Here is a 25,319-nt window from a genome sequence, read left to right as displayed (position 1 = left end):
CTTTTTTTTTAATAGTTCCTAGAGCGGTCTGAAAAGTTGCAAAATATAGCGACAAAATAGTCAAGTTGGCAACAGTGTTTGTACACACACACACACACAAACCACTATCCTTAAGGTGCTCAAACGCAAAAAGACAATGTCTGCAGCATTTTCTGCACACTGGACCACAGGGAGCCAATCAGCTGGCGAGCAGATTACACCAGAGTGGTGAAGACATCGGTTTGTGAGTATAGACCAGTCATGGGTTGGCATACTACTGAGACTACAGACTACATTGCGCTTGGAATCCAGAGGTTCTGTGTTCAAGCCCCACTCCCACAGACTGCCACTCTGGTTCCCTGAGCAAAGACCCTTAACCCCACACCGCTCTCTGGGCGCCACACAATGGCAGCCCACTGCTCCCAAAGGGGATTGGATAAATACAGAGGGTAAATTTTGTTGCTCTGTATTTGTGACAGTGTGATGACAAAAAACGCTGGGTAAAAAAAAAAAAAAATGAACATAAAAAACTGCATTTCATTACTGGAGAATGGGGATCAAAATAAAAGCTGGCTTGATGTGATTCCAATTTCTGAAAAAACCAGTACTTAACTTCAGCATTGAGACAAATGCTGTGGGAACCTCTTACTTTTTAAAGACGCCACGCGGTGTTTCAATAAAATGGTTCATTTCCACCCAGCGGTGAAGTGGCTCACCTCTATGTTTACGGGAGCCCTGTGTTATTTATGACCTCTAAAGGGCTGCAGCCTTTGAGTGCTGGTCTCAGTGGGCCTGCTGTGGAGTGATGGTGAACAGAGGCAGATCATGTTGTCACTTTCGCAGGACCACTGAGACTCTCAAAGGCAAAAAAACACAAGTACAGAGAATAAAGTGTAGAAGATGGATGGCTGTTTAAGCTTCTAATTGTCTCTTTAGTCGTTTTAAAAATTTATACACTCTTGTGGACAGCATAACAACAATATATTATCTTAACAAATCTCTTATGATTCATACTTTATCTGCGAGTAGGGCTGAAAAAAAGAGGTCTGTCTTACACAACCATTATGAAAATAAAGGGAAATAAGCTTCACAGAAGCAAGTCTGCTTTTCAGTTAGTCACTAAACTACAGAGCAGGAGTTCAGCAATAATGCATAATACCACATATGATAGGATTACGCTATGAGAGAAGCATTATTCAATAGCAATAATGACTGTAAAACTTCATTGGCCTTTACTAAATGATGTCCAGTCATTTCACTGTTCTTGTCAGACTAGACTTCTTGTAGATTGAAATCAATTATAAAATTATAATGAAATGATCCAACAAATAGAATGAAATATAGTTAACCACGAGGATAGCTCCCTACTAGAGCATATTACACTGTCTGCTTTAAGAACAGAAAATCTAGATGATAAGTTGAAGGGTGACATAAATTATTTTCAAAAACTAGCTTTTATTTAATTAATTTATTTTCTTTTTATCGTAAATGCAAAATGGTTAGATATTTTTTAAACAATTTTGGTATAATTTCCGGTCTAAGTGGGTTGCTCAGCCAGCTAAAGACAAGTTTTAGAGTCTCTTTACTCCAGTTAATGTTTCATCGATTACTAAATTATTTGGTAATCATTTAAATAATCTATTAAGATTAATCTGCTTAATTTTTTTCAGCCCTAATTTAAAGGGCAACAAATTTCAAGCTGTGACAATGCTTGTAACAATAAACTAAATATTTGCAGCTAGTGGTTACACAGCCAGTAAGTTGGTGCAATAGTGGGGGAAAAATCCTCAGCAGGAGCATTCCCCCAAATTAAACCATTACTATAAAAAAAAGAAAGAAAAAAAAAAAACAAAAAAAAAAACAGATTCATTGATATTATGGATTATTTGACCAGCCCTATGTTATCCTCAAAATAGAAGCTCAGAATTTCAATTTTCAGGCATTGAATAAGTCTAAATGTGTTCAACATCCCAAATCCTAAACAATTTTGGTGGTTCTAGCAGACTTTTCTGAAACATTTTGGAATATATTGTCAGTGTGGGGCAATGATTACCATTAAAATTGTCTCTGTCTATTCATCTCTCTTCTTTGACAGTGATTTAATCTGACAGAGTTGAAGCCCACATTATGATACACAACAGTGTCCTATTTGTAAACCACTATTGATTTACAGAAAAATACGCATGGCTCATACATACTTCAACATATATTTTTACACTGAAACAGACTTAAGATTTGGCAGTGCTAAAGGCAGCAATTTGAAGAAGAGCTCTTTATAGGGGCGAAAGAAAGGACCCATGGATCGATCTGCAGCTTTGCTCCCCAATCACAGAAAGTGGCCATAAATTAACTTCATCAGCGCAATTTTGTAGACAGCCAGGATGTAAATATAATCAGCTTTCTGTCTCCTTGACACTTATATTAAAAATAATTCAGTTCTGTCTTGAGTATCTGTGTGAAGATAAGGCTCAAGCAAGGTGAAAAACAGAAGGCCAGGATTAGAGAAAAACAGGATGTTATTACCTGGAGTTCATTCTGGCACGAAGTCTCTTTGCTTTCTTCCGTGCTTTCTGGCGCTCCTCTCCATCCTTCACACCCTCAGAGGAAACGGAGCTGTCTGTCAATATGTCCACAATATACTTCTTTAAGGACAGATGCTCCTAAAAAGAAAATTGAAAAATGCATAGAAAATATATGTTATCAAGTGTGGAAGGTATTCACAACATTTCAATCAATAATGTATTACTGGTTTGCAAAAAAATGTAACATAAACATCTATACAAAGTAAATGAGTAGGTGGCTTATCAGAAGGAGTCACCGAACACACCAGATTATAGACCATTACATCGGTCAGTTGATATTTTTGGCCAGTATTAGCTGGTTTTTGTGGTTTTAAAACGCCATCAGCGAAAATGCTGAATTGCCGATTCATTAGTACCTTCAGCAGCATTGCCTTGAGACCACAAGAAGAGCAATCATCATCGCTCTATCAATTTGAAAATGCTAATTATTCTTTGTTTTAATTCAGAACTACATCACATTTGTTGTCATTTTGATCACGTAAATGTAGGAAGAAAAAGCTATAATTGTGATCTGTATCAGCTTAAAAAAAAAACAAAAAAAAAACAAGGAGATAGTCACCAGGCCCGCTACCTTTGACTTTGTGCAGGAACAGGAGGAGCCCTGGCAAAGCCCTGCAAAATGACCTCCAGCAGGCCACAAATGTGCATCTTTCCGAGCGAAAGCTTAGAAACCAACTCCATGAGGATGGTATGAGGGCCTGTGCTCAGATGAGGGTTGTGCTCACAGCCCAACACCATGCAGGATGCTTTGCATTTGCCAGAAAACATCAGGAGTCTCAAAACCCCCAAACTGCGCTGTGCTCTTCACAGAAGAAAGCAGGTTGACACTGAGCACATGTGATGGAGTCTGGAGACACCGTGGTGAGCGATCTGCGGCCTTTAACATCCATCACCATGACCTGTTTGACAGTGGGTCAGTAATGGTATGGGGTGGTATTTCTTTGGATGTCCCCACAGCCCTCCATGTGCTCGCTATAGGTACCATCACTGTCATTAGGTACTGATATTATATCTTCAGACCCCTGGTGAGCAATATGCTGGTGAGGTGTGTCCTGAGTTTCTCCTTATGCAGGACAATCCTAGACCTCATGAGGTTGGAGTGTCAGCAATTCCTGCAAGGTGAAGGCACTAAATTGATGGACTGGCCCGCCCGTTCCCCAGACCTGAATGCAATTGAGCACACATTGCACCACAGATCGTCCAGGAGTTGGCGGATACTTTAGTAAGGTCTGGAAGGAGATCCCTCAGGAGACCATCAGACACCACATTAGGAGCATGGCCAGGCGTCATAGGGAGGTCATACAGGCACGTGGAGGCCGCACACAATACTGAGCCTCATTTTGACCTGTTCTAAGGATATAACATTGAATTTGTTTTCAGCATATTCAACTTTGTACAGAACAAAATATTAAATGAGAATAATTCATTGAGAACTAGGATGCATTATTTGAGTGTTCCCTTTATTTTTCTGAACAGTGTATAAAATGCTGAAACCCATAAGAAAGTATGATTCCCATTATGTTTTGCCTTAGTTGAAAAACTTTAGTTGAACCCTGCTAAAAAACTGTAAGCTCTCTCACACGATGTGATATGGCCCCTGCTTGTAACTTAATGTATATTTGACTTTTCAATGCACCTACGATGAACACTTTGGGGCATTTCTTGGTAATGCCACTTGACTCAGTGAACACCTCAAATACTCCATTTGGTTTTCTACCTACAAGCCCACCCATAGACATGTAAGCAGGCTGGAGGGGCTGCTTTCTGTCTGGACGCTGTCAGATGGTTCTGATGTTTCCACCAGCAGACAGGGGAATGTAACCAAATTTGAATAGTATGATATATGTGCAAGAAACCAATTACCCAATTATCCTGTCATCTAACACCCAAGAGAATAGGATGGCCATCAGTTAAGAGTTTCTATTCAGCAGTGAAGCTAACCTGTGTGTGGGATACCATACCCTTTGGTCAAGTGTTGTTCCTGCACCTGCTGCCTGAATGGAGGCTGTCGCTGAGAGGGGTAATAAAAACCCTTAATTGTGCACAGCAGATTAGTCTCACTAAAGTACAGAGTGAATCCAAACTTAACCTACAGAAAGTAAAACAGTCTTTTTCCATAAGAATACAAGGATAATTTCCATTTTAAACATAAAACTTAGAGGTCAAACCCCAAGTGTTTCTATATGTCTGCAAGTTTTATTTTTCTCCTTGTGTAGCAAGACTATAAAGTAGGACAAGTTATATGTTTTTAGCAACTGTCCGAAACAGTGTTTTGCTGTTATGTCAAACATACACAACCATACTGGATGCTGACAACTAAATGTTTAAATCTAAATGGGTTTTTGATAAAATTAAATCATAAAAATAAGATCAGAATAAAATACATGTTTGAGCCAATTAAATTTTCATGTGACGAGCTAAACAAAACCTAACTAATCAATGAATCTATATCTAAAGAACTAACATTTTTAACAGTAAAGTAATTGTTCACAACATTTATTAAAATAAACGGATATAAAACAAAAACTTGACTGCATATAGAGCTGTTGTGTTATCTACAAAGCGTGAGTTTCTGTTCTTATTACATGTATGCAACTTTGCCCTCCAGTCACTGATACTGGGGATCGGCCGTAGCTGTCTTGTCATCAGGAAGTAGCTAACCTGTCATATATCGAGAGGCTATTTTGATCATGGCCACTTACCCTAATGAAACAGTTTTAGTCATTATAGTCATCTAAATCCAAAAATACCATAGGTTACAAAAATCACAGTTATATCAAATATTGCTAAAGAATACTGTGACATGAACTTCAATTATTGGGAGTGTTGGCCTAGTGAGTAGAGCAGAGCGCTTGTGCTCTGAGAATGTTGCAAGTACCCAGTTTGATCCCCACAGCTTGCACTCTGGTCCCCTGAGCAAAACCCTTAACCCAACTCTGCTCCTCGGGCGCCACACAATGGCAACCCACTGCCCCAAAGGGGATGTGTCAAATGCAGAGACTGAATTTCCCAAAAGTGGGACAAAAAAGGGATTTACATTTACATTTCTTTGCTGCTTTTAAAAGTAAAAAGATTCAGATGGGATGACGGAGAGCCATCTACCACAACAACAAACCTGCAAAGTCAAACAGAAGGGCGCAACTCTAGCCTAATATCACAGATTGGCTCTGATAGTAGAAATATGATAGCACTGAAAACATTTCTCCATTTCCCTGACACCAAGTGGCCTGTCATCCATCTTAAAGCCCAGTCTTGTATAACTGTTTATTAGACAGGATTTGTTTATCGACAGCTGCATTAGTTGCAGCTGCTCATGATATTGGTGTTATTGTAAAGCCCTCATACCACAACAGTAAAATCACCACTGTCATATGGCTTTTAGTGTCATTTTTATTTGAATAAACACCAAGTCCAGCATTTCAGCTACTTATCTTAATCATAATTAGGTTGTTTTATTGGACAGATTGTACATATACTTAATTTTCTGATTTTGTTTTCCATAAAGTCTTGTTTATTTTCTTTTAAAATATAATCTTCTGTTAGGACATCCTCTGTGGGTTTTACTTTTAAAGCACTACAGAAATCCCTTTCCTGAATTTTTGCTGCTAGATTGCAGTTTCTTTAGCTACCCATGAAAGTTAGGGAGTTTTTAATCATCTACTCTACACCGATCTTGTCTGCAGCTATTTTCCAACCCCCTAAATGCCCTCTTTTTACATCCTTTTCATTCTCCTGAACGTCCTTTGGTGAATAACTTTTTTAGCCTCACTGGTAAATATTGTGTTAACCTTTGGATTGTCTGTCTTCAGCTTGAAGAAATGAGATGCTGTGTTGCTAAATCACATCATCGGTCTTTTAAAAAACTTTTAAAACAAACACTCCTGTTGAGCAAGGGCATAACATTAACCCTCCGACCGCTGCCAGGTTCACAAACCTCTTCAATAAAAAATGTTTTCATGCCTGAGATTGTATTTCATGACACAAATTACCTTAGCTCCTGGTTACATTCCACCTGCCAGACTGTATAAAATGCTGTGGCAACACTGAAACCTCAGGTTGCCTTAAAGCGAAGTGCAAGTCATGACTGGATTAATCAACTTGCTTGATTAGATGCCAGAGTTAAAAAGCACAAAGTTGTGTAAGTCGGATAAATGACCATTCTGTCGGCTGATGCTTTGAAAACTATCAAACACATATTTAATTTAGCACCAAATTTGGAAACACCAGATTTATTCAGAGTTGAAGAGATCAGAATTGGGCCTTTCAGAGTGCCATAACAAAGTCAGAGTTGCATTTTACTGCTATGTGAACATCACCTAAACTCCCTGCTCTGCTGCTTTAAACTACTTTAGACTGTTGACTTTAATTATAACTTTGGAGGTTCTGTTCTTGTTGTTAAAAGTAGTGCAGCTACAGATGGCGTTTCAAATGACTCAAAGCATAAAAGAATGCAGAAATGTAAAAACTCAGACCCAATCAAACTATATTTTCCAATTCTAGAAAAATCCCAAAGGAATAATTTATATATTGTTGATCATCTTTAAAAAAGAAACACATTTCTGAGATCTTTCAGGTTGGTTTTAGGTCATTTAACTGCATTGGACCTGCACTGCTATGGGATTTAATGATAAAATAAGCATGCAAGAAGGACCAAAGGTGCCGCTTCTAACACTAGCAGTTGTCGGCAACACAATGAGCTTAGCTGTAAAGCCAATCTCATATTGCAGCCGGAGAGAGTACGCTCTATTAAGAAGCTGCTTTCCCACTAGAGACAACAACAGGGTAACATCAAACCTTCACTCAAGCCTAACTATGTACATTTTAAGGCTCATTTCTAACCTTACAAAGCCAGCAACAGTGCCGTGGCAGAATATAATAGGATGCACAAATGCTCACATTGCCTACATCATAAAGGACAACTGCTGTTTCACTTTGTCTATTTACATAACACAAGCAGCAGCAGGGCAGTAGTCTTTGACAGAATGAAGAGATTGTTTGCTCATGGCAGTGTGTTGGTGTTACGCACCACTTCCTCATCAGAGAGCTCCCGGCCTTGGATGCTGCTACTATCTCGCACCGCCTGCTGGTGCCTCTTGCCCTTGGTGTGGCTGAACAGGTGGACCTCTGAGGTGATCTGCAAATACAAACATGGTGGTCAGAGGTCACCGCAATGAGCACAATAGAGACAGAAGTAAGAAAGGGTCAGCAGGGCCCCTCTTTACCCTGGTGAAACAATACACCACCCAGATAAGCACAATGGGGCAATCTATGGCTCCTAAACCTCCGTTTAAAGAAAAGAAACAAAACACACCAAACATGCTGCGGCGACTCAATACACCTGCACAGGATGTACAGTGCCTTGAAAAAAAAAAAAAAAAAAAGTTCATATAATAGTTTTGCTGAGTTTCTACCATGCATTTATTATAGTCGGATTTTAGAGGCAAGAGAAAACATTAGATTTTTTTTTCAACATTTTATTTATACAAATAAGCTGAAAAAAACCCGTTGTGCTACAGTTTAGTACAAAAGTAATCCAACTACTCGTAATAGAGACGATTTTTTTATAGGATCATAAACTCAAATTGGTAAAAAACAAAAACCATCAACAGAAACCCAGCTGACTGAATCAAGTCATTGACTTTGCAGAAATAGCTTCTCCTGCAAGAGCATGTAGAGACGAAAAATTCACTAGCATTGTGTTGTTGACTCTACAGCAATTGCTTTCAATTGAATGGAAACATTCAATGAGCTGATCAGCAACTGAATTAAAGTTATTTAACTTCTACATATGAATAATTTAGGTCTCAGCTAGATGTATAAAGAGAATTGAGCCACATGTGGATCAAAGCCACCTTTCAATGTACACTCTTGAGGATTTAGGCTTAGACACATTTTTTTACGTCATTTTGTATACACAGAGCGTATACAAAACAAAATTTCGTTTTGTACAGCTCATTTGACATTAGCATTTCTTAAAGCGCAGCAGTGATCACATGTAAACAGCAGATCTTGCCACATCTAGAGAACGAAATTTTTGCCAAAGTCTAATCCTTTTAAATCCTAATAATCTTCTTCTTTGTGTTGACTTAATAAAAATCCAAATAATCTACATGGAAGTATGTGCTTTTTCAATGTACAAAAGTTTAAATGGTATGAATACTTGTTCAAGGAGGTCTTTATATAAAGGCTTGTCTGATAAACTGCCATCAAAACAAGTAACGGCAAAAGCAGAAATATTTTTTTTAAATCATTTTCTGCAAGCAGGCCCATTTTAAGGCGGTTTGTGTTTAATGTCATTAAACAAAGTGCTCACTGCTGACCCATCTGTGATCTCTGGTGTCAGATGTTAGCATGAGGTCAGTTAACATTTTAACAAGATTCCCCATCTTGCCCTTGACCCTTCTCTTTATCTGATGGTGGCTGGAAGTGCCAAGGCGCCCCACCCTTGTTGTCATGGCAGCTGCTTATTTTTTTTTTTAAGGGAGTGAGTTGGTCAATCCTATATAATGTTTATAAATGCTTTGACATCCAAATTCAAATGAACACTATTAAGAAGCATCATCTCTATGTCAGCATTGTTCTTATATGGAGACGGACAATAATTGCATTAGAGTGCCCTAAACTACGGGTGTTTTCAGGTGGGTCCATTTTTCTCTTTTTTTAATAATGGACTAACATCAAAAATTGCTTTAGATTGTTTAATCTATATTTTTTAAATGAGGAGCTTGATAGGAAATCTGATTAATTTCGGTTCAGGTAGCTTTATTCACTCACTTAATACTGGCGGGTGAATATAATGGTTTACAGGAAAACAGAGTAAACCCTGAAACTTTACATACCACAACACCACACAGCGAGCATTGTTTCTTGCGTTCATACGGTGTCAGTTTAGGGGCGTAGTCTGTGTTTGCATGTCGACCGCTGCTCAGCTCAGCAGCTTTCTCTTTCCTTTGCTCCATTTGCTCCATATGCCTTCGACTGCTCTCGTCATGCTGTAAAGGACCCAAAAACAAAAATGTAGGTTGTATAGGAAGCAGACATTATTGCAACGTCAGAGAAAGCAGAAGGGTAAACACCTACCTTCATTTGAATTTTCTTCTGGAGCTCCTCCATGGCCTCCTGCTGCGCAGCGCTAAGAGCAGCCAGTCTTTCCTCACGGTCCCTTTAGATTTAACAACATGCAGTTAAATGTAAATACCTCCATACCTCATGTTGCTTGAATGATAATAAAAATAATTGCCTAATATTTTAAATCTATGTATCTATACCCCTAAAAAGTGATCAGTTTGACTCAGATCGGATGAAACTTCAAGTATTAAAACCTAACTTTTCTCTGCGTTGATAAATCTAATCGACCCCTTAGTTGATCAATCAACCCTGCAAAAGTAATGTAAGAAAGTCAGACTCTAGAAGAAGACTTTAGGTGGACAGCCATGCATGATTAAACAATGACCTGTGAGATATCAAAAGCTCAATGCATTTATCCTCTCTAATGCATTTTATTATCTTTAACAAACCTTTGCGACATTCACAGAACAATTGAGATCATGTTACACATTACTGAACCTTATTTACTACAGTAATTAGGTAATCTATAAAAGACGACTGGTTGCAGCTGATTGTATTAAGGGTTTTTAAAGAGTAATGGTGCTAAATTAAAATGTATGGCAAAAGGATCCAAAATCCATGTGGCTTTTCCATCCCACTCTATAATCAGAGCCATCATATACGGTACCAGGTAAATGCATACAGGCTGGTGGTTTTGAGGTAACAAAGTGGTAAAAGGTTCAAGGAGTATGAATATTTTGCAAGGTTTTGCATGAGTGGATTAGGTTGCCATTTCTGTAATGAAACAAAAAAAAAACAAAACGATCTACTACATTGATAAGAATTCCCAGCATAAGACTGGTGCATCATTAGATGAAATCATTAAAATATATCTCACTTAGTAGGAAATTAATGAATGTCAGCATATCCCTATATATTTTAATTATATAGGAATATAATTTATTGTATTTAAACTTTATGGAGTTAAATACGAGTTTAAACCTCCAGGTTCAGGATCACTAACCTGGCTCTTTCCCGTGCTGCATCTTCTCTAGCCTTCTCCTTTTCCTGCCTCTGCTGCTCGATACGAGCCTCCTGCTCCTTTCTCTTCGTCAGCAGCTCTTCCACTCTCGCCTGCCGCTCTGCTTCCAAGACCCGCTTACGTTCCTACAAGACAAAAAGGAAAATCACAAAATAAACATGTATCTAAATGTCTAAATGACACATCAAATAAATCAATAAATGAATATCCAACCTGAACTGCCTCGTCTCGGGCCTGCTTCTCCTCCTGTCTTCTCTGTCTCTCTTCCTGTAGCTCATTAAGGCGCTGTTCATATTCATTTAACTTGGCTAAAGCATCATGCCTCTTATTTTGGGCTTCCAGGGTGTTGATAAAAGCTATTTCATTCACCTAATGTAGCATAGAAGAGAAATTGGTATTAGACAATGTAAACAAAATGCTGATTATCCAAACTAGACACACTGTTAAGTCTTTTTGGGGGGGGGATTCCCTTCTCTACCTTGGCCTCTTCTTCTTGAGCTTTTTTCACAATGGCCTGGAGCTGCAGCTCTCTCTTGAACTCAGCATGCAGCAGCTTTTCTTCCATCATCTTCCGACGCTGGTCCAACAACTGTTCTTTCCATTTTCGCACATCCTTCTCCTGCAGAAAGTGAAGAGTGATTAGCTGGTAAGATTAAAAAAAAAGATGTATGGATAATAGATTCATAAAGACAAAACAGTGTTTTTTTTGTCCAATTACTGTCTTCACCTGTCCATCCTTGTGGGACTTAATACCCATAAACCACACTTTTTGAATTTATGTGGTTAACCCAATTTATTCTCAGATTTTCTCATTTTGCTATGGCTTGCAGAATGAAAACAAACCTCATGAAAGGCTGTAGATTTTGGCCAGAGATCCCAAGTGTGACTGTGGCCAGCTGGCCTCAATGTGACTGCAGAGTTTTAATCTTTAGTGATTCTATCAGGCAGAGTGATGAAAGAGGGGCTCGTTGTAAGCCAGTATGAGTATAGTTTGAATGGAGTTTCTTTAGGGACCTATCCATCAGGTCAGCTGACATACCCTCTCCATGAGTTTCTGCAACTTGAGTGTCTTTTCCTCACGAAGTTTATCCCTCAGCTGCTGTGCCTTCAGTTGTTTCTCCTCATGTTTCTTCTTTGACTCTGCAATTGTTCTGTAAGGATAATAGAAAGTAATAATTCATCCATCTGCTTCAGAATTGTAGAAGGTAACCAAACATGCCAAGCAAAAAAAAAAAAAAAAAAAAAGAATCATTTGTTTGTGATACCACTTACATTTTATCATCATACAAAGTTTTTCAAGATATGATTTCCAATATATTCAATTCAACTCACAGTTCTGCAATCGATATGATGCTAAACTCAAAGATTATTCGACAATATTATCGCTAAGTTCTTACAGGGATCAGACATTTAATCCTAAACAGCATCTTCAAGTTACAAAAATTAACTGATTATCTGTTTACAATTATCTTAAATATGACAATGCAAGTCAATGTTTTAATATTGCATTGATGTATTCGGATCATCAACCATTGCATTGATGTGGATCAATGGCTGTTTTAATTTAACCCTAAGTAAGTTTGTGATTCTAAACCAAACAATGAAAAATGGCAGAAAAGAAAAATACTCGTACCTTTTGCGTGATGGTGATGACAATTTTTCATGCATGTGGATTCCATGTCCAGGAGGGCGGGCAGGCTCCTCTTCTACCATATCACCCCAAGAGGTATTCTGACGCCAAGACTCTCGAGCTAGAGAACAAAACCAGTTAAACTATTCTGACCATAGCTTGAACTTAACATTAAAAAATAAAGTTCATTTAGATGTTATATCCCATACCATCAAAGTCAGCTAACATATCGCTCCAATCCATGTTCCCTCCATAACTTCCACAGCTGTTAGCCTGCAGCAGAGATTTGTTTTTAGTAAATTAACAGATTTACATAACAGCTGGAATATGTGCCAAACATTTGGAAGTTAAGCATGAGTTATCTTACAGTGAAATCACTTTCATTGTCGGTCTCCAGGTCATTATTTTCTGCCAGAATCTCTCTGGTCAGCTGCTCTTCCTCAGCGATAGCGCTAGCTATGGCCTCTTCGTTGGCCTTTTCAAGCCGGTCAGCCAGCTCCTCTTTCTTAGCCAGGACCTCTGCCATTGACTGAGGCTGCACACATCCACCAATTAAATTAGACAAATGGATTTTAATCTTATTTTGTAACCAAAAAATAAACTAACTAATTAACTTAACTAAAAATCAATACCTGGTAATAAATAAAACCTTTGAGAGAGATAGAAACTCTTCTATAGACAAATATTGCATGATTGTTTCAAACTCCTCATTCTGAACAACTTTTTTTTTTAAAAAGGGGGCATTAAACTGCTGGTGATTGAACTCTGATCATCATACCAGGTGAAATATTTTCCATCAAATCAAGGTTCTGTGATTGTCTGATTTTAATGAGCATGCACAACCACCAACCACCACAAATATAAGGGGGGAAGCATCCAAAAGTCATGCAAGGCACATTAACAGTGAGGGTGAAGAGATGGTGGAAGGAGGAAACTGAACGACTTTATTTACGGATTTGAGTAATCTGAGAGTTGACGTATTTTTGTAGCATTAAAAATAGAATACACGGAACAACAGGGAAATAAACTTTTCCTCATCTAATGAACAAAAAGTTTCATTTATTCTGGCGTTTAAGGGAGCAGGTTAGGTGATATTTCACTTATTGTAATTTTAAAACAGGCTTATAATGACCTAAAATGGACTGCAACATGGTAAAATGAATACCATTGATATGATAATGGAATTAAATTTGAAGCTTCAAGAAGGATTTAACCTAAATTGAAAGATTTATTTTAGCCAAAAGACTTAAAATATTCTATACAACACATAGGTCATCTAGTCACAGCTATTTTTACCAGTGGATGCTGCTAAACCAACACTAAACAGAGCTGCAGGGTCTTGTCTGCACATTTGGTCTGAAGGTTTCTTGAGGCAGACTTTGTTTAGGCGATAAAGAACCCTAGGGGATCTCTGCCCTCTCAGCCATCCCCTCCCTCTGCTCCTCCATCTCTCAGCACTCACAGTAGAAAGCTCTGTGGGGTCCAGCACACTCTCCAGTTTCACCGCTGCCATGGGAGCCTCGGCCTGTCCTGGAGCAGATGTTGTCATGCCCTGTGACGCGCCCCCCTCAGCTCCAGCGTCCCGAGAGGCCAACAGATTACTGAGCCCATTCGTCTGCTGCAGGTCGACGGATGCTGTAATGGTCTGAGCACAGACTGGGATTGACATAGTAATAATGTCTGCTGGTGGGACTGTGGCTTTGGACTGGGGGCCCTCTGAGGCCTGGGATGGGACAAGTGATGCTACAGGGGGAGGCACGTCTTCACAGGGTGCGTCGATACACTGCTCTGAGTGTTGTTTAGGCTCTGCCAGGGGCTGCACCAACAGTCACACAGACACTGAATTAAGACATGCATATTTCATATCTGTTCATTACCATGATGTAAAATTAAATGAAAAAATGTGTAATCAGCCACATACAAGAAAGTAAATACATGCAGGGAAACTGGAACTAACATGCTTTTAGACATGGGCTGACAGCATGTAAAATATTAAAGTTACAAGACATAAAAACTGTCCATTCTACAGTTTTAATGCTTTTAATCAGATGCCAGACAAATCAGGAGAAAATTCTAAATGGTCAGAGTTTTCAAAATTCAACTAAATAAAAAAAATATTGGAGTGAAAAGCTTTGTTTACAAGAAAGACATCTAATAACAAGTAGTGATAAATTGATGAGGCATCATGAAGCGTTCTGACACATTGCAAACTATTGATACTGAGTTGATACTGGTCATACTGACACCTGCTGGACCTTTAAATTCCCCATATGCAGCCTCTTTGAAAACACCGATTTGATGAACTACTACAATAATATAATTTAAGTCATTCTAAGCCATATTATTTCATGTCTTCAGTTAATTGACAATATCTTTGATATTTTTAGATGCAGTCAATAAATAATGTGAACAAATGTAACGTGAACATTTAGGTGAACATGTGAATGAGGATGCTTGTGGACTAGAATTAAAAAGAATGTAAATAATAAGTACAGTAGGTACGGTAAACTAAAATTCAATTAATATAGATTTAAAATTCCGATAACTGGAAAATTTAAACTGAAGGCTGCAAACTTTAATCTGCCTTGAAGCTGCTCAATATTTCTTGATGAATTTGATCAAATGTAAGCAGATGCATCCAGTTGACAGATACTTTTATAAACACAGTTTAGTGCATTAGTCAGTTAGAAAAAGCACCTGTATCAGTCAAACGAATTTCTTGAAACAAGACGCACACTGACACAGGGTTTTACTCTATAAACTCGACGCATGCGCTGATGCATTATTGTAGCTGGACTCCTCACTAATAGACAGTCAGGGTGTGGAAATTAAAGGAGCACGGTTGGACACAGTTTTAGAAATGATTGACAAGCTTTGAATGGATGATCTGTCAGGTAGCTGACTGCAGACATTAACAGTACGAAGACAGTACGTAAATCTATTTAGAAACTAATTTTAGCAATTACCAATTTTTATTCAAATCTGTTTTGATAACTGAGACTGATCCTCAGACAGAAACTAGCAAATATAAGAACAATCAATAAACCTTTCAGGTCAGATTGAAAACCTGACATTAGAATCTAAATCAAGATGAACCACATTAACAAATTCACCTATTTCATGAAACACATTTCAAATGTTTTGATTTTTCTCTCTTAATCCAGTCTCAAGTTTATCAATGATTACTGTTATGTGCCGTTTTTAGCACAGAAACTACTTCTGTATTCCACTGCAAAGACTCAGCACTGCCTACCAACACATTTCAAAGAATTGATTGATAACTTAGTAGTGGTATTAGCCCATCATATTCATCACATCTGCTTGTACAAAAACCCTAATCCTTCTTTTAGAAAATAAAACTATCAGTTGAACTAAAACTCACTAAAGGATAATGTTCATCACTGTCTTCACCTGTCAAATAGTCATAATAAAACCCTAAAAGCATGTATGAAATGGCTGGCTTTAAGTTTTTACGTTTTCTAACAATTAACAAAAACGTTTAACATTCTTAAGATTTCGAAAAATATTTCATCTTTGTTTATCCATGATAACAGTTTTACCAAGATTAAGTTTTCATATCCATTTCCTCACTCGCAGGTTTTGACTCTTAATACAATAACTAAATGTATATTAATGTAAATATTCATCTATATAAATACCCATGTAAACTCCCTATGCAATGACCCGGTATAATGATCCTACTATAAATTTTTTTTTTTTTTTTTTTTTTTTTTTTTTTAAAGCTGTCATATGTAGATGCACTGTTTATATACCTTGCTCCTTTTTCTTCCTTTGGCACATTCTTCTTTGACTATTTGAGCTGATGTAACGATTACATTTCTCCACTGTGAGGTCAATAAAGTCAACCAATATATCTTATTACTTTATTCTTTGATTATTTTTAACCTTTTGTTAGTTTTCTGTGTTTATCTTAAAAGATTCTTCTATTTTGATGACAAAAAGTCCATGTATTCATCTCTAAACACTGATTACATTACAGAAAGCATTATTAGACAAGTAAACATCAATAAGGTAAATTATTTTTGCAGTGGGTAAAATAATTGTTGCTTCTGGGTCTTAAGTGAAAGCCATTAGATCATGTGATTGATTTGTGTCTTTAGTTATTGAAAATATATTTTCTTGCTGTAGTTTTTAGAACTTTAGGTTATCATTTGGTGAAAATCTCCTCCCAGCCCATGTCTAATCATGCTTTAGTCATCTGAGTCAATCTGAGCAGATAGACTAAATATAAAGAATTGCTTTGTTTTACATTAGCTGAAGATTATAACACACACTTACCAAGTGTGTTTGATGTATTGTCAGCTTTTATGTCATGGCAATAAAAATGGGCCTAGCTGTCTCTAAAATGTCAGCATATAATCAATTATTCCAGAGCTGACAAGCCTGTCTGGACAGTTTGCCTATTAATATCACTGCTCTCAAAACAAAAACAAATGCAGCTGATAAAATGATCTAATGTTTCAGTGCTCCACGTGAATAATTGATATCCAGGGACGGCTCTAGGAGAAAGATGTCATGTGGTACTCGACATTAGTACCTCCATTATGTGTCCGTTCTGTGGATGTTCAACCTCCTCCACTGGGACAGAAGTCACAGTGACTTGCTGCCCTGAGGCAGCTGGGGTCACGTCCTTGTCCGGAGGACACTCAGGACGGAGCTGTTGCTTTTCCTGTTGTTGTAGATGTGACCGATTACACTTGGTGCTGTCCTGCTTAGCACGGACATGAGCCAAGACAGGACTGACCTTGGCAACCATGGAAGCAGAGCGAGGTTTGGCAGTCCGTCCTCGCTGCACAGTCTCCCAGCCTTCAGCATCTTTCTTACCTGGAAAACAAAGCAGAAATTCGATAAATGCATCATCATTTGAGTGCTTGATGGTGCTGGGCCCTGAGTGTTCTCTTACTAGGTTTTTCTGCTGGGGATGTGGTTGGTTGACTGGAACTGTGGGTGGCCTGAGTGCACTTTACTCTGTCCGCCCAGCTGGGACCTGTGTGAGAGAGCCTAGCGGCGGCCAGACTTGGTGTAGGACCACTGGTGACAATTAGAGAAACAAACAGTCAAGCAAATGTATGAAATCATGCAAATGCAGGCTTAGAAATATGAATTTAGTCATAGTTTAGAGTATGACAACCCTTCGCCTGCAGGAAACGGTCTATCAAGCTTTCCCTGCAGGCTCCAATGTGAGCTAGCATAGAACTAGATTATACAACATGGCTGTCATGATCAATATCCATTTCCTGCAGCATCAGATTACAAAGCAGTGCACATATTGAACCTATGCCTCAGCAGTCTTTAACTGACGCTTTCCTCTACACCTTTCCACTAATTCTCTAAGTGAAGAGTGAGAGCCTTAACAAATCACATTAAAACAAAAGCTTCTATAATCATTGGCCTTCGCGCTGCAGACTGTCTGCCCTTTCAAATCGTATACATTTCAAAGTGCCATCCTTAAACCACACAGTCAATACCAAAGAGATTTAAAGTTCAAAAGAAAACATGCTTACCCAAAGTTTAGCGCCCGACGTGTACCTGGAGAGGGCACTATTCTGTCTGCCGTGGGGCTTGGCATTACATGGCGTCCAGGGGACATCTTTCGCACTTCCCAAGCTAAAGAGGTCGGCCTGAACAATTTACATATAGGACACTAAAATTTAATCATTCATCAACAGACCCGTCTCGTGCAATTTGAATAAAAGCTAAATAGCTATTATTGGCAAAAAATAGAAAATGCAAAAGATCCATATTACCTCATTGATTAACAGTACACTTTAAAGGGACAAATAGGGAGGCAGCACTTGGAATTTAATTTCTTTGTCAATTTAAGACTGCAGCGGTCACCGTGTTAAAGAGACGCCAATAAACTCATGGATCTCTTTGAATTAAAGTCAAAACTATTGATCTCTTCGATTGTGACTCAAATCCTTGGACTAGACACCCGCACTTCCAGTTTTGCCTCTGGGAGCAATTTAGCATAAGGAATGAGACTTGGAAACAAAGAAAAGTGAAAAATAAAATCAAGAAGGAAAAAAAACCTGTTCTGTGCGTCTGTTTTTTCCAACTTCTCCTGAAGATGGATCCAGTCTATGAGTGCTTTGAAATCTCGAACGTAATTGTCCAACATCATCAACACCTCCTGCAAAGAGCATTAAAAAAGATAAATAATGCAAAAAAAAAAAAAAAAAACTATAACAAAAAAAGGCTAAGCTAAAATATTGTATTCAAATGCACAAAATAAAATCAATAAAAGTTTTTTTTTTACTGGTTAAATGTGGGGAAATTCACAGGAAATCCGTTCTCTAACAAAAACTGATTTTGACCCGATATTTTATTCAACTCAACATAATTCAAAACATATGCTGCTGCTTGTTACAGTAATAAACTGAAAATGATCAGAATTCATCACTTGGAAAAATTTTATGAAAAGAATTTTTAAAAATTCCGCATTTATCCTGATGATTACAGTTAAAACTAAAATGTGAGTGGCCAATATGGACCCCTGTAGATACCAGACAATTATTTATAAAAAAAAAAAAAATAATAATAAGGATTACTAATTTGATAATAAATTGTATAAATATATTTAGAATTAGAAATCATTTAAGCAAATAACTTTGCTTACATTCAAAATACTTCATAACTTAACAAACCTAAATATAATTTCAGCCTATTGTAGCAGCCCTAAAATAGCCCCAAGCTAAAAAGTTTGGCCTAAACAAACGTGGTGCCACATGTTACACCAAAGTAACCAAACTATCTTTTACTGCATGGAGTAAGTTTAATAAACATTAACAGGTTTAATCCAGCTAACATTATATTGCTGTCGAGTTAAACATCAGCAAAAATCCCTAAAACTGTTTCAGGAGAAATCTTTTGTAAATATGAAGGAAATCCTGAATGTCTAAATTCTTTTGAATTGATTTTGTGTTTTTAATCAGAGCTACAGCTGATTTCTTAAGCTAAGAAAGCAACTTGCGGAACAATTAAATAAATTAAACAAACATCCTTTGGAAGAGGCACAGAGACAAACCAGGGCGATAAAGGAAACATTTTAAAAGTAGCAACTATTTTTCTGTACAAAAACATAATTACTAATAATTAAGGTTAAATTACATTACACTATTTTTCCAACTTTAAAAAATTGATGAATATACTGTGACATGAAAATGCACCCTGTCTCGGTTTGGGTTTGCTTTATACAGAATCTGTGTAAAGACAAACCCTTTACAGGAACCCTTTAGGGGAGAACAAAACAGCACCCTGATCCTTAACAACAGCTTATTTCAGTCGCAGCATCGGCTGTGCAGAAACTGCAGCCTGTGTGCGGCTTTTCCCCTGAGCTGCAATGAAACAGACACAACTGATTGATGTGTAGCGTGAAGGGAGTGGTAATTGAGAGTAAAGCTTCATGGTGCTTTTAGTTAATAGACAAGTCAATCCAGTGAAAGATGTGTTTAACAGCGTGCCTGCTGATTAGGGCTGGTCAACCATCAAAGTCTTCAGCTATTGCTGTGGTGTTCATTTGGTAATGAAGAACAATATGGAGAAGGATTTGCTTATCTTTTCAGAAGTAAAAAAAAAACATATTCAAAGAATTATAAAGTGGTGCATAAACAGTAACTACTTCAAATATAATCAACTCATCAGACATGTTCATTGTTTGAGAGGCAAAACACATTAAATACAGTTGAGTATAAATGCTTAAGTTGACTGGAAAGCATATGGCAAGCACAGCCATGTTTAGCAAATTATTAGACACATTAATCTTGTGTTCATCATTTACTCCTTTATACAATTTGGAATAAAATAACCTATTCCCCTTTTTTTATTTTTAACTATAACTCTTCCCAGCAAACTGAAATTCTGAAAACCTTTCCTTTGTGCTCTGGGTAAAGAAACATGAGCATTATCACCCTTTATTCCTCAGCTCAGAAAATTGTTTACATTGGTTCATCACACAGCAGTTGCTTGAAATCATGTAATATATCACAGTGACAAAGCTTTAGCAAATAATTCTGCATCAATGCAGTTTATTGATAATGTTCATGAAGTTTGAGGTGGAAAATGGTGAGCTGCTTGTGTGAGAGCATACAACTCAGACAGCTCACTGCTTCACCAGGGGATTGTGGCCGAGGTTAATCAAAGCACTCTGCTTCCTCTCCAGATGACTCCATCATTTATCAGTGTCCATTAAGCCCGAGCTGGGTGGGATAGGGGATTATGACCAGCAACAAGACTTCATGCCCATTAGAAAGCATTAAGGAGTAGTGGGTGTGAGAGCAAAGTATGAAGGGGGGAAAAAAACAGAACACACACACAGCAGCTTGTTTTCTGACACATGACAACACACAGCATGCTTATCACACCACAGGGAGCTGTGCCGTGGCATGGACACCGAGTCAAGCCCACCGTGGGGAACTGGGGTCTGCGCCGGAACCACTTTCAGCATAATGGAGAACGGCAGGGGAACAGGGTTCTGTCATAAACTCCTGGAGCAGCTATTAACAATTCCATCAGAACCATTCCAACAAAAAGATTTCAAAGATGTTTGCTATGTGTAACATGTGAAGCAACAACAACAACAAAAAATGTGTTTCAGAATTAAATAGTTAAAATAAAAGGGTTTTAACCTTAAATTAAAAGTCTGAGCCCCTTTAGAATCAAACAAAAAGTGGAACACAAGTGTTGTGATCTCAAGGCCTCCCTCTAGTGTTCAGAAGCCTTAGTACAGAAGCTTTAAACAGGCGACTAAAACACTCTTGGCATCCAAACTTTGAGCCTAGGAAACACATCTTTATTCCTTCTAATGGAAATGAACATCAGACTCAAAAGTTGAAACTTAGTAGAAAGTTTGCATGTAATAAAAAGACCCATTCTGTTCTGTATGTCTAGTTTTAATTCCCCAAGAGTCACAACAGAGAGATTTTTCTAATGGTCAATTTGTTTCTAGAAGGCAATATGCATCAAGATTATACCATGCCTTTGAACAACTTGGGAAAGCTTGGATAGTGATGATGTCAAGGATTTTAAATGTCTTTACATTTTGTAAATGCAGAAAAAAAGTTATTGAGTTTTGCAGGCGTGGCTGTGTGGTCTTTTGAAATAAAATGCAAGCATATTGTCATTAAATGACTTTTGTGGTTCAAGGACATGAGGTGAGGTTAAAGGGTGAGAACTCTATCCAACTCTAATGCAAAGAGGTGGTGGAATCATGCTGTGTGGCTGACTTGAGGCAGAAAAGACACCGTACAAAATAAATGACATTGTGAAGAAAAAATGTTATGTAGAAATATTAAAGGAACATCTTAGGTTATAAGAGGGAAAGCAAAGCTTTCCAAATGGAAAGGACAAATCTGCTGAATATTAGTGAAAAAGAAGTTAAAAGTCTAAAACAATTATAAAGCAATCCCATATTAGAAATCATTGTATTGTGTCGTTCACTTATTTTAGACTGGATACCAACTGAAATGCCTGCAATTCTACAGACAGTTTTTTGCTTGACACAAAATCAAGTCAAAAACCTCTAAATCTTGGTATCACAAAACACGCTTCTCCTGGGCAAAATGGAGAGTAACCTAATTTCTAATTTTTGTTAATATTGTGTAAAACTACAACACTTTGGAGCTTGTCCATAAACATATGCTGAATGCAGTGCTCATTACTATTAAAAAGTCGGAGTTTTTGGGCAGCAAGGAATAAAAAAGGAACACAAATACATGCAAAGAATGAAATGTAACCAACATATTTGACTGAATTTCTTCATTTCTGCTTCTCCAAGAAGATTGTGCCGTTTTAGAGATCTGTCAAATTCATCATCTTCATTGTAAAAAAAAAAGAAGAAAAAGACCAACCTTGCATTCTAAGACACTCTGATCAGATTCACAGGTGACGTAAATCTCGTCCACGGCCCTGCGCAGGTTGTCGAAGAGGAAGGCCCAGTATCGAGCACGCAGGTCCACTTTGCGGGGCTGTCTGGCTTTGGTGGGGCTCTTATCAGAACCCTTGTCCAAAATGGTTCCGGATGTGCTCTTACTTTCCACACCAGCATTCTGGAAGTGCACCGAATATCAAGAAAAGACAAACCTTTATGATAACAGACCTCTTTACATTTATTATGCAATTCCTCTGGACAGCTGGGACCTGTTATAGAACAATTAACACACCTTTACAATCTAACTTATACATTGTAAATCATTAAACAGGTCTGAGGAACAGAAAAGTGAGGAATTGCTGAGTGTTGGTGAATGGGGCCCCCTACTGGAACATGATGGAAATCTCACCTGTTTTTTATTCTTCTGTTGTCCAGTAGTGACCCGTTGAGGCTTTGCACAGCCGATGGGGAAAACTTTGGACTTTGCTTTATAGAGAAAAACAAGACCAACATAGAAGGCTTACATTGACTTTATGGATTAAGTCAATCAAGAAAGATTGATAAAGATAAAAAGAAAAATGGATCAGATCATTTCCCACTGAGGACCCCTGCCTTCTGTCCTTGATCTTCAGTCTACTCAGCTTTGTTATAGAGTTTAGGCATCCATATTAGTAGATATAATAAACCATGCTAATCTAGCTTAAGAAATCCAGTCATGATTAAAGAAAGAAAAATAATTGTTTTGTTTTCTAAGAAAAGCATTTGGAGGGATGGTGGCGGTGCAGGGGTTAACCACGTGACCCATGTACAGAGGTTTTGGGTCTAATATCGCAGGTTTGAGTCCCGGACTGCTGACATTCGCCATATGCCTTCCCTCTCTCTAACCCATTTCCTGTCTGCATATTTTCAAAAATGATAGAATAAATGCCACTAGAGCATAAAATCATATTAATAATTATGATGAAAAGTATTTCAAGAGAGTAAATTACAAAGAATACTTTAAAATATGCAAAAGACTGAACAATACAATCATTTTGGGGAACTCATTTAAAGCCCCAGACATTCAGATCAATGCTTTCCAATCATGCCTTTAAGTTCTACTACGGTACTATAGATCTGTGTCAAAGGACATCAAGCTGTCTGAGAAAAATGTGGGATTACCATAAACTTAACTATCAAGTCCTAAAAATACACTTTAGACATTGGTCTTGATGTAATCTAAAGGCCTTTAACCAGGCAGATATATTTGTGGCATGAAATTAGCCAAGTAAACTAGCCTCACCCACCAGCTGCAAAATAATTTTTGCCTGAGAGTTTGGACTAGGCTTGATCAATGCCCCAGGCCCTAGAACTGGCGGGCCAATCACAACGCAGAGAGGTGTTTTTAATTTCTGGATGCAAAGCAGGCGGGTTTTTGAGGGCGTGACGATAAAGCTGTGCGACGCTGGAGAAAGCACAACAAGGAAGTTGGCAACAACTATTGAACAGTAGCATGCACTGCGGCAGCAGCAGCTTTCAATACAGCACTCCATTGAAAGTTAAAACTTATCTTTTCTGTTGCTGTTGTTCAATAAAAGTAAGTTTTAATATCATTTGAGGCGACAATATTATACTTTAAGTGTCACTATATGGTCCATTTACCGATTTAATGCGTAATTTAAAAAATAATTTCCGAACTTGAGAGGGCCGCAGCAACCAGCAGACCTCCGAGGATAACGGCAGCCAGGGCTAACCGCAGCCCGTCTGCACTGGCCCGCTCGGTATAGTCGTGTGTGAAGGACCGCTGGCTCTGATGGCGATTTTTGGCTCAGCTTTGGAATCAGTTTTAGAAGGATTAGACTTGGGGTTTTCATTGAAACGTGAGCAGGAAGAGGCTCTACGCTCATTCATTTTTAAGAAGGACGTATTCGCCGTTTTACAGACAGGCTGTTTGTTTACACTCCCCCACCAGCTTTCTGTCGTGCTTACGTCACAGTCAGTTGTGCTCATTAGTCAGAGCGTTGGCCAATAGGCACAGACAGCGTTTTGAAAAACAATGGGTTGTTCTCATCAACAATGTTCCGATATTTCATTTATCGGGACCAGACTAAGTTACACATTTAATCTCACTTTTAGTCTGGTTTATCAGGCTAGCATGAAATGTGAGCTGAAAATGGAAAATTAAAAATAATGCCGACTGCTATTTGATATATAGCGTGGCCCTTTCAGCGTAACGTAAAAAATAACTGCATGTTTGCAGTGCACAAAAAATAGCAAACCATTACTACACAGGAAATATGTTTTAGCAAAGCGTCAATGTGAAGCAAAGAATCAAATAAAGGACTAATTGTGTGGAATCACATGCTAGAAAATCGAAATTATCAGTTCAAAACAGGAGCTGTAATTGTAATAAAGTCCACAAAGTAAAGCCCAATGTCGCTCTGTCAGAAGATCTTTATCATCCCCACAATGTACACATATTCCCAGGATACAAGGGCTTTTATTTTGATATTTCTAAAAACTTATTCAAGGAACTATGAACTATGTAACTTTGGAAATCAATCTTTCAATGGTTGAATGAGGATATGTTAATTTGGTGGGGGTTGATTTCAAAATATGTCACATATGCCTGTAAAGTTCTGAACTCTTTTTCACTGAGGGATCGGGCTTTGTTGAAAGCTCTGCATACAGATGCGGAGAAGCGGCTCAATATCTGTGAAAACAGTTGATGCAGACAAGACGGCATCGAGCGCCTCAGTATTTAACAAAATTGAAGTGATTAAATTTTTTCTTTAAACATACTGTTTTGCAACTGTGCTTTTTAAATACATCGCATAGCAAATGTGACTTTAACCCTTTTACTAAGAGAAGCATAGTGTACAAATGACAACAGCTTCCATTCATGAGAATCATCACTCCCAAACTGTAAGCTGTAGCCAGAATGGACACTTTCTCATTATGTATGCAGGGGAGAGCTAGCCTTGTAGTTAGAGCAGAGCACTTCCTTTCCAAGAAAGCTTCAAACACCTAGTTCAAATCAACAGACTGCCACCCAGGTGCCTGAGCAGGACCATTAGACACAAGCTATGCAAATGATTCAGTGCAGTGGGCAAAACTGATCATAACGTACAACTGCAGTGACAAATAAAGTAGATTTATCCCCATTATCCT

The 25,319-nt window shown here is 38.1% G+C and overlaps 1 protein-coding gene across 3 annotated transcripts in view; it reads right to left on the bottom strand.

Moving 5' to 3' along the window:
* The window catches only part of scaper (S-phase cyclin A-associated protein in the ER), a 71,413-nt gene that overhangs the window by 40,098 nt on the left and 5,996 nt on the right, over nucleotides 1-25,319 (bottom strand). For 2 of the 3 annotated variants that reach the window (XM_038268739.1, XM_038268740.1), the window contains exons 3-20: nucleotides 22,579-22,655; nucleotides 22,150-22,347; nucleotides 18,334-18,434; nucleotides 17,806-17,922; nucleotides 17,205-17,332; nucleotides 16,839-17,125; nucleotides 13,743-14,096; nucleotides 12,648-12,815; nucleotides 12,490-12,553; nucleotides 12,284-12,401; nucleotides 11,690-11,801; nucleotides 11,129-11,269; nucleotides 10,864-11,019; nucleotides 10,633-10,775; nucleotides 9,642-9,723; nucleotides 9,401-9,553; nucleotides 7,588-7,695; nucleotides 2,503-2,639 (exon numbers count right to left, since the gene is read on the bottom strand). In XM_038268739.1, the coding sequence (XP_038124667.1) occupies nucleotides 2,503-2,639; nucleotides 7,588-7,695; nucleotides 9,401-9,553; nucleotides 9,642-9,723; nucleotides 10,633-10,775; nucleotides 10,864-11,019; nucleotides 11,129-11,269; nucleotides 11,690-11,801; nucleotides 12,284-12,401; nucleotides 12,490-12,553; nucleotides 12,648-12,815; nucleotides 13,743-14,096; nucleotides 16,839-17,125; nucleotides 17,205-17,332; nucleotides 17,806-17,922; nucleotides 18,334-18,434; nucleotides 22,150-22,347; nucleotides 22,579-22,655 (2,644 nt within the window). The remainder of the gene's footprint in view (nucleotides 1-2,502; nucleotides 2,640-7,587; nucleotides 7,696-9,400; nucleotides 9,554-9,641; nucleotides 9,724-10,632; nucleotides 10,776-10,863; nucleotides 11,020-11,128; nucleotides 11,270-11,689; nucleotides 11,802-12,283; nucleotides 12,402-12,489; nucleotides 12,554-12,647; nucleotides 12,816-13,742; nucleotides 14,097-16,838; nucleotides 17,126-17,204; nucleotides 17,333-17,805; nucleotides 17,923-18,333; nucleotides 18,435-22,149; nucleotides 22,348-22,578; nucleotides 22,656-25,319) is intronic. The other variant, XM_038268741.1, reaches the window with a different exon arrangement.

Source organism: Cyprinodon tularosa, unplaced genomic scaffold (assembly GCF_016077235.1).
Source record: "Cyprinodon tularosa strain WSP-4 unplaced genomic scaffold, ASM1607723v1 ctg71, whole genome shotgun sequence".
Classification (NCBI taxonomy): domain Eukaryota; kingdom Metazoa; phylum Chordata; class Actinopteri; order Cyprinodontiformes; family Cyprinodontidae; genus Cyprinodon; species Cyprinodon tularosa.
Note: the sequence above shows the minus strand (reverse complement) of the source record. Positions and strands in the feature narration are given on the sequence as shown.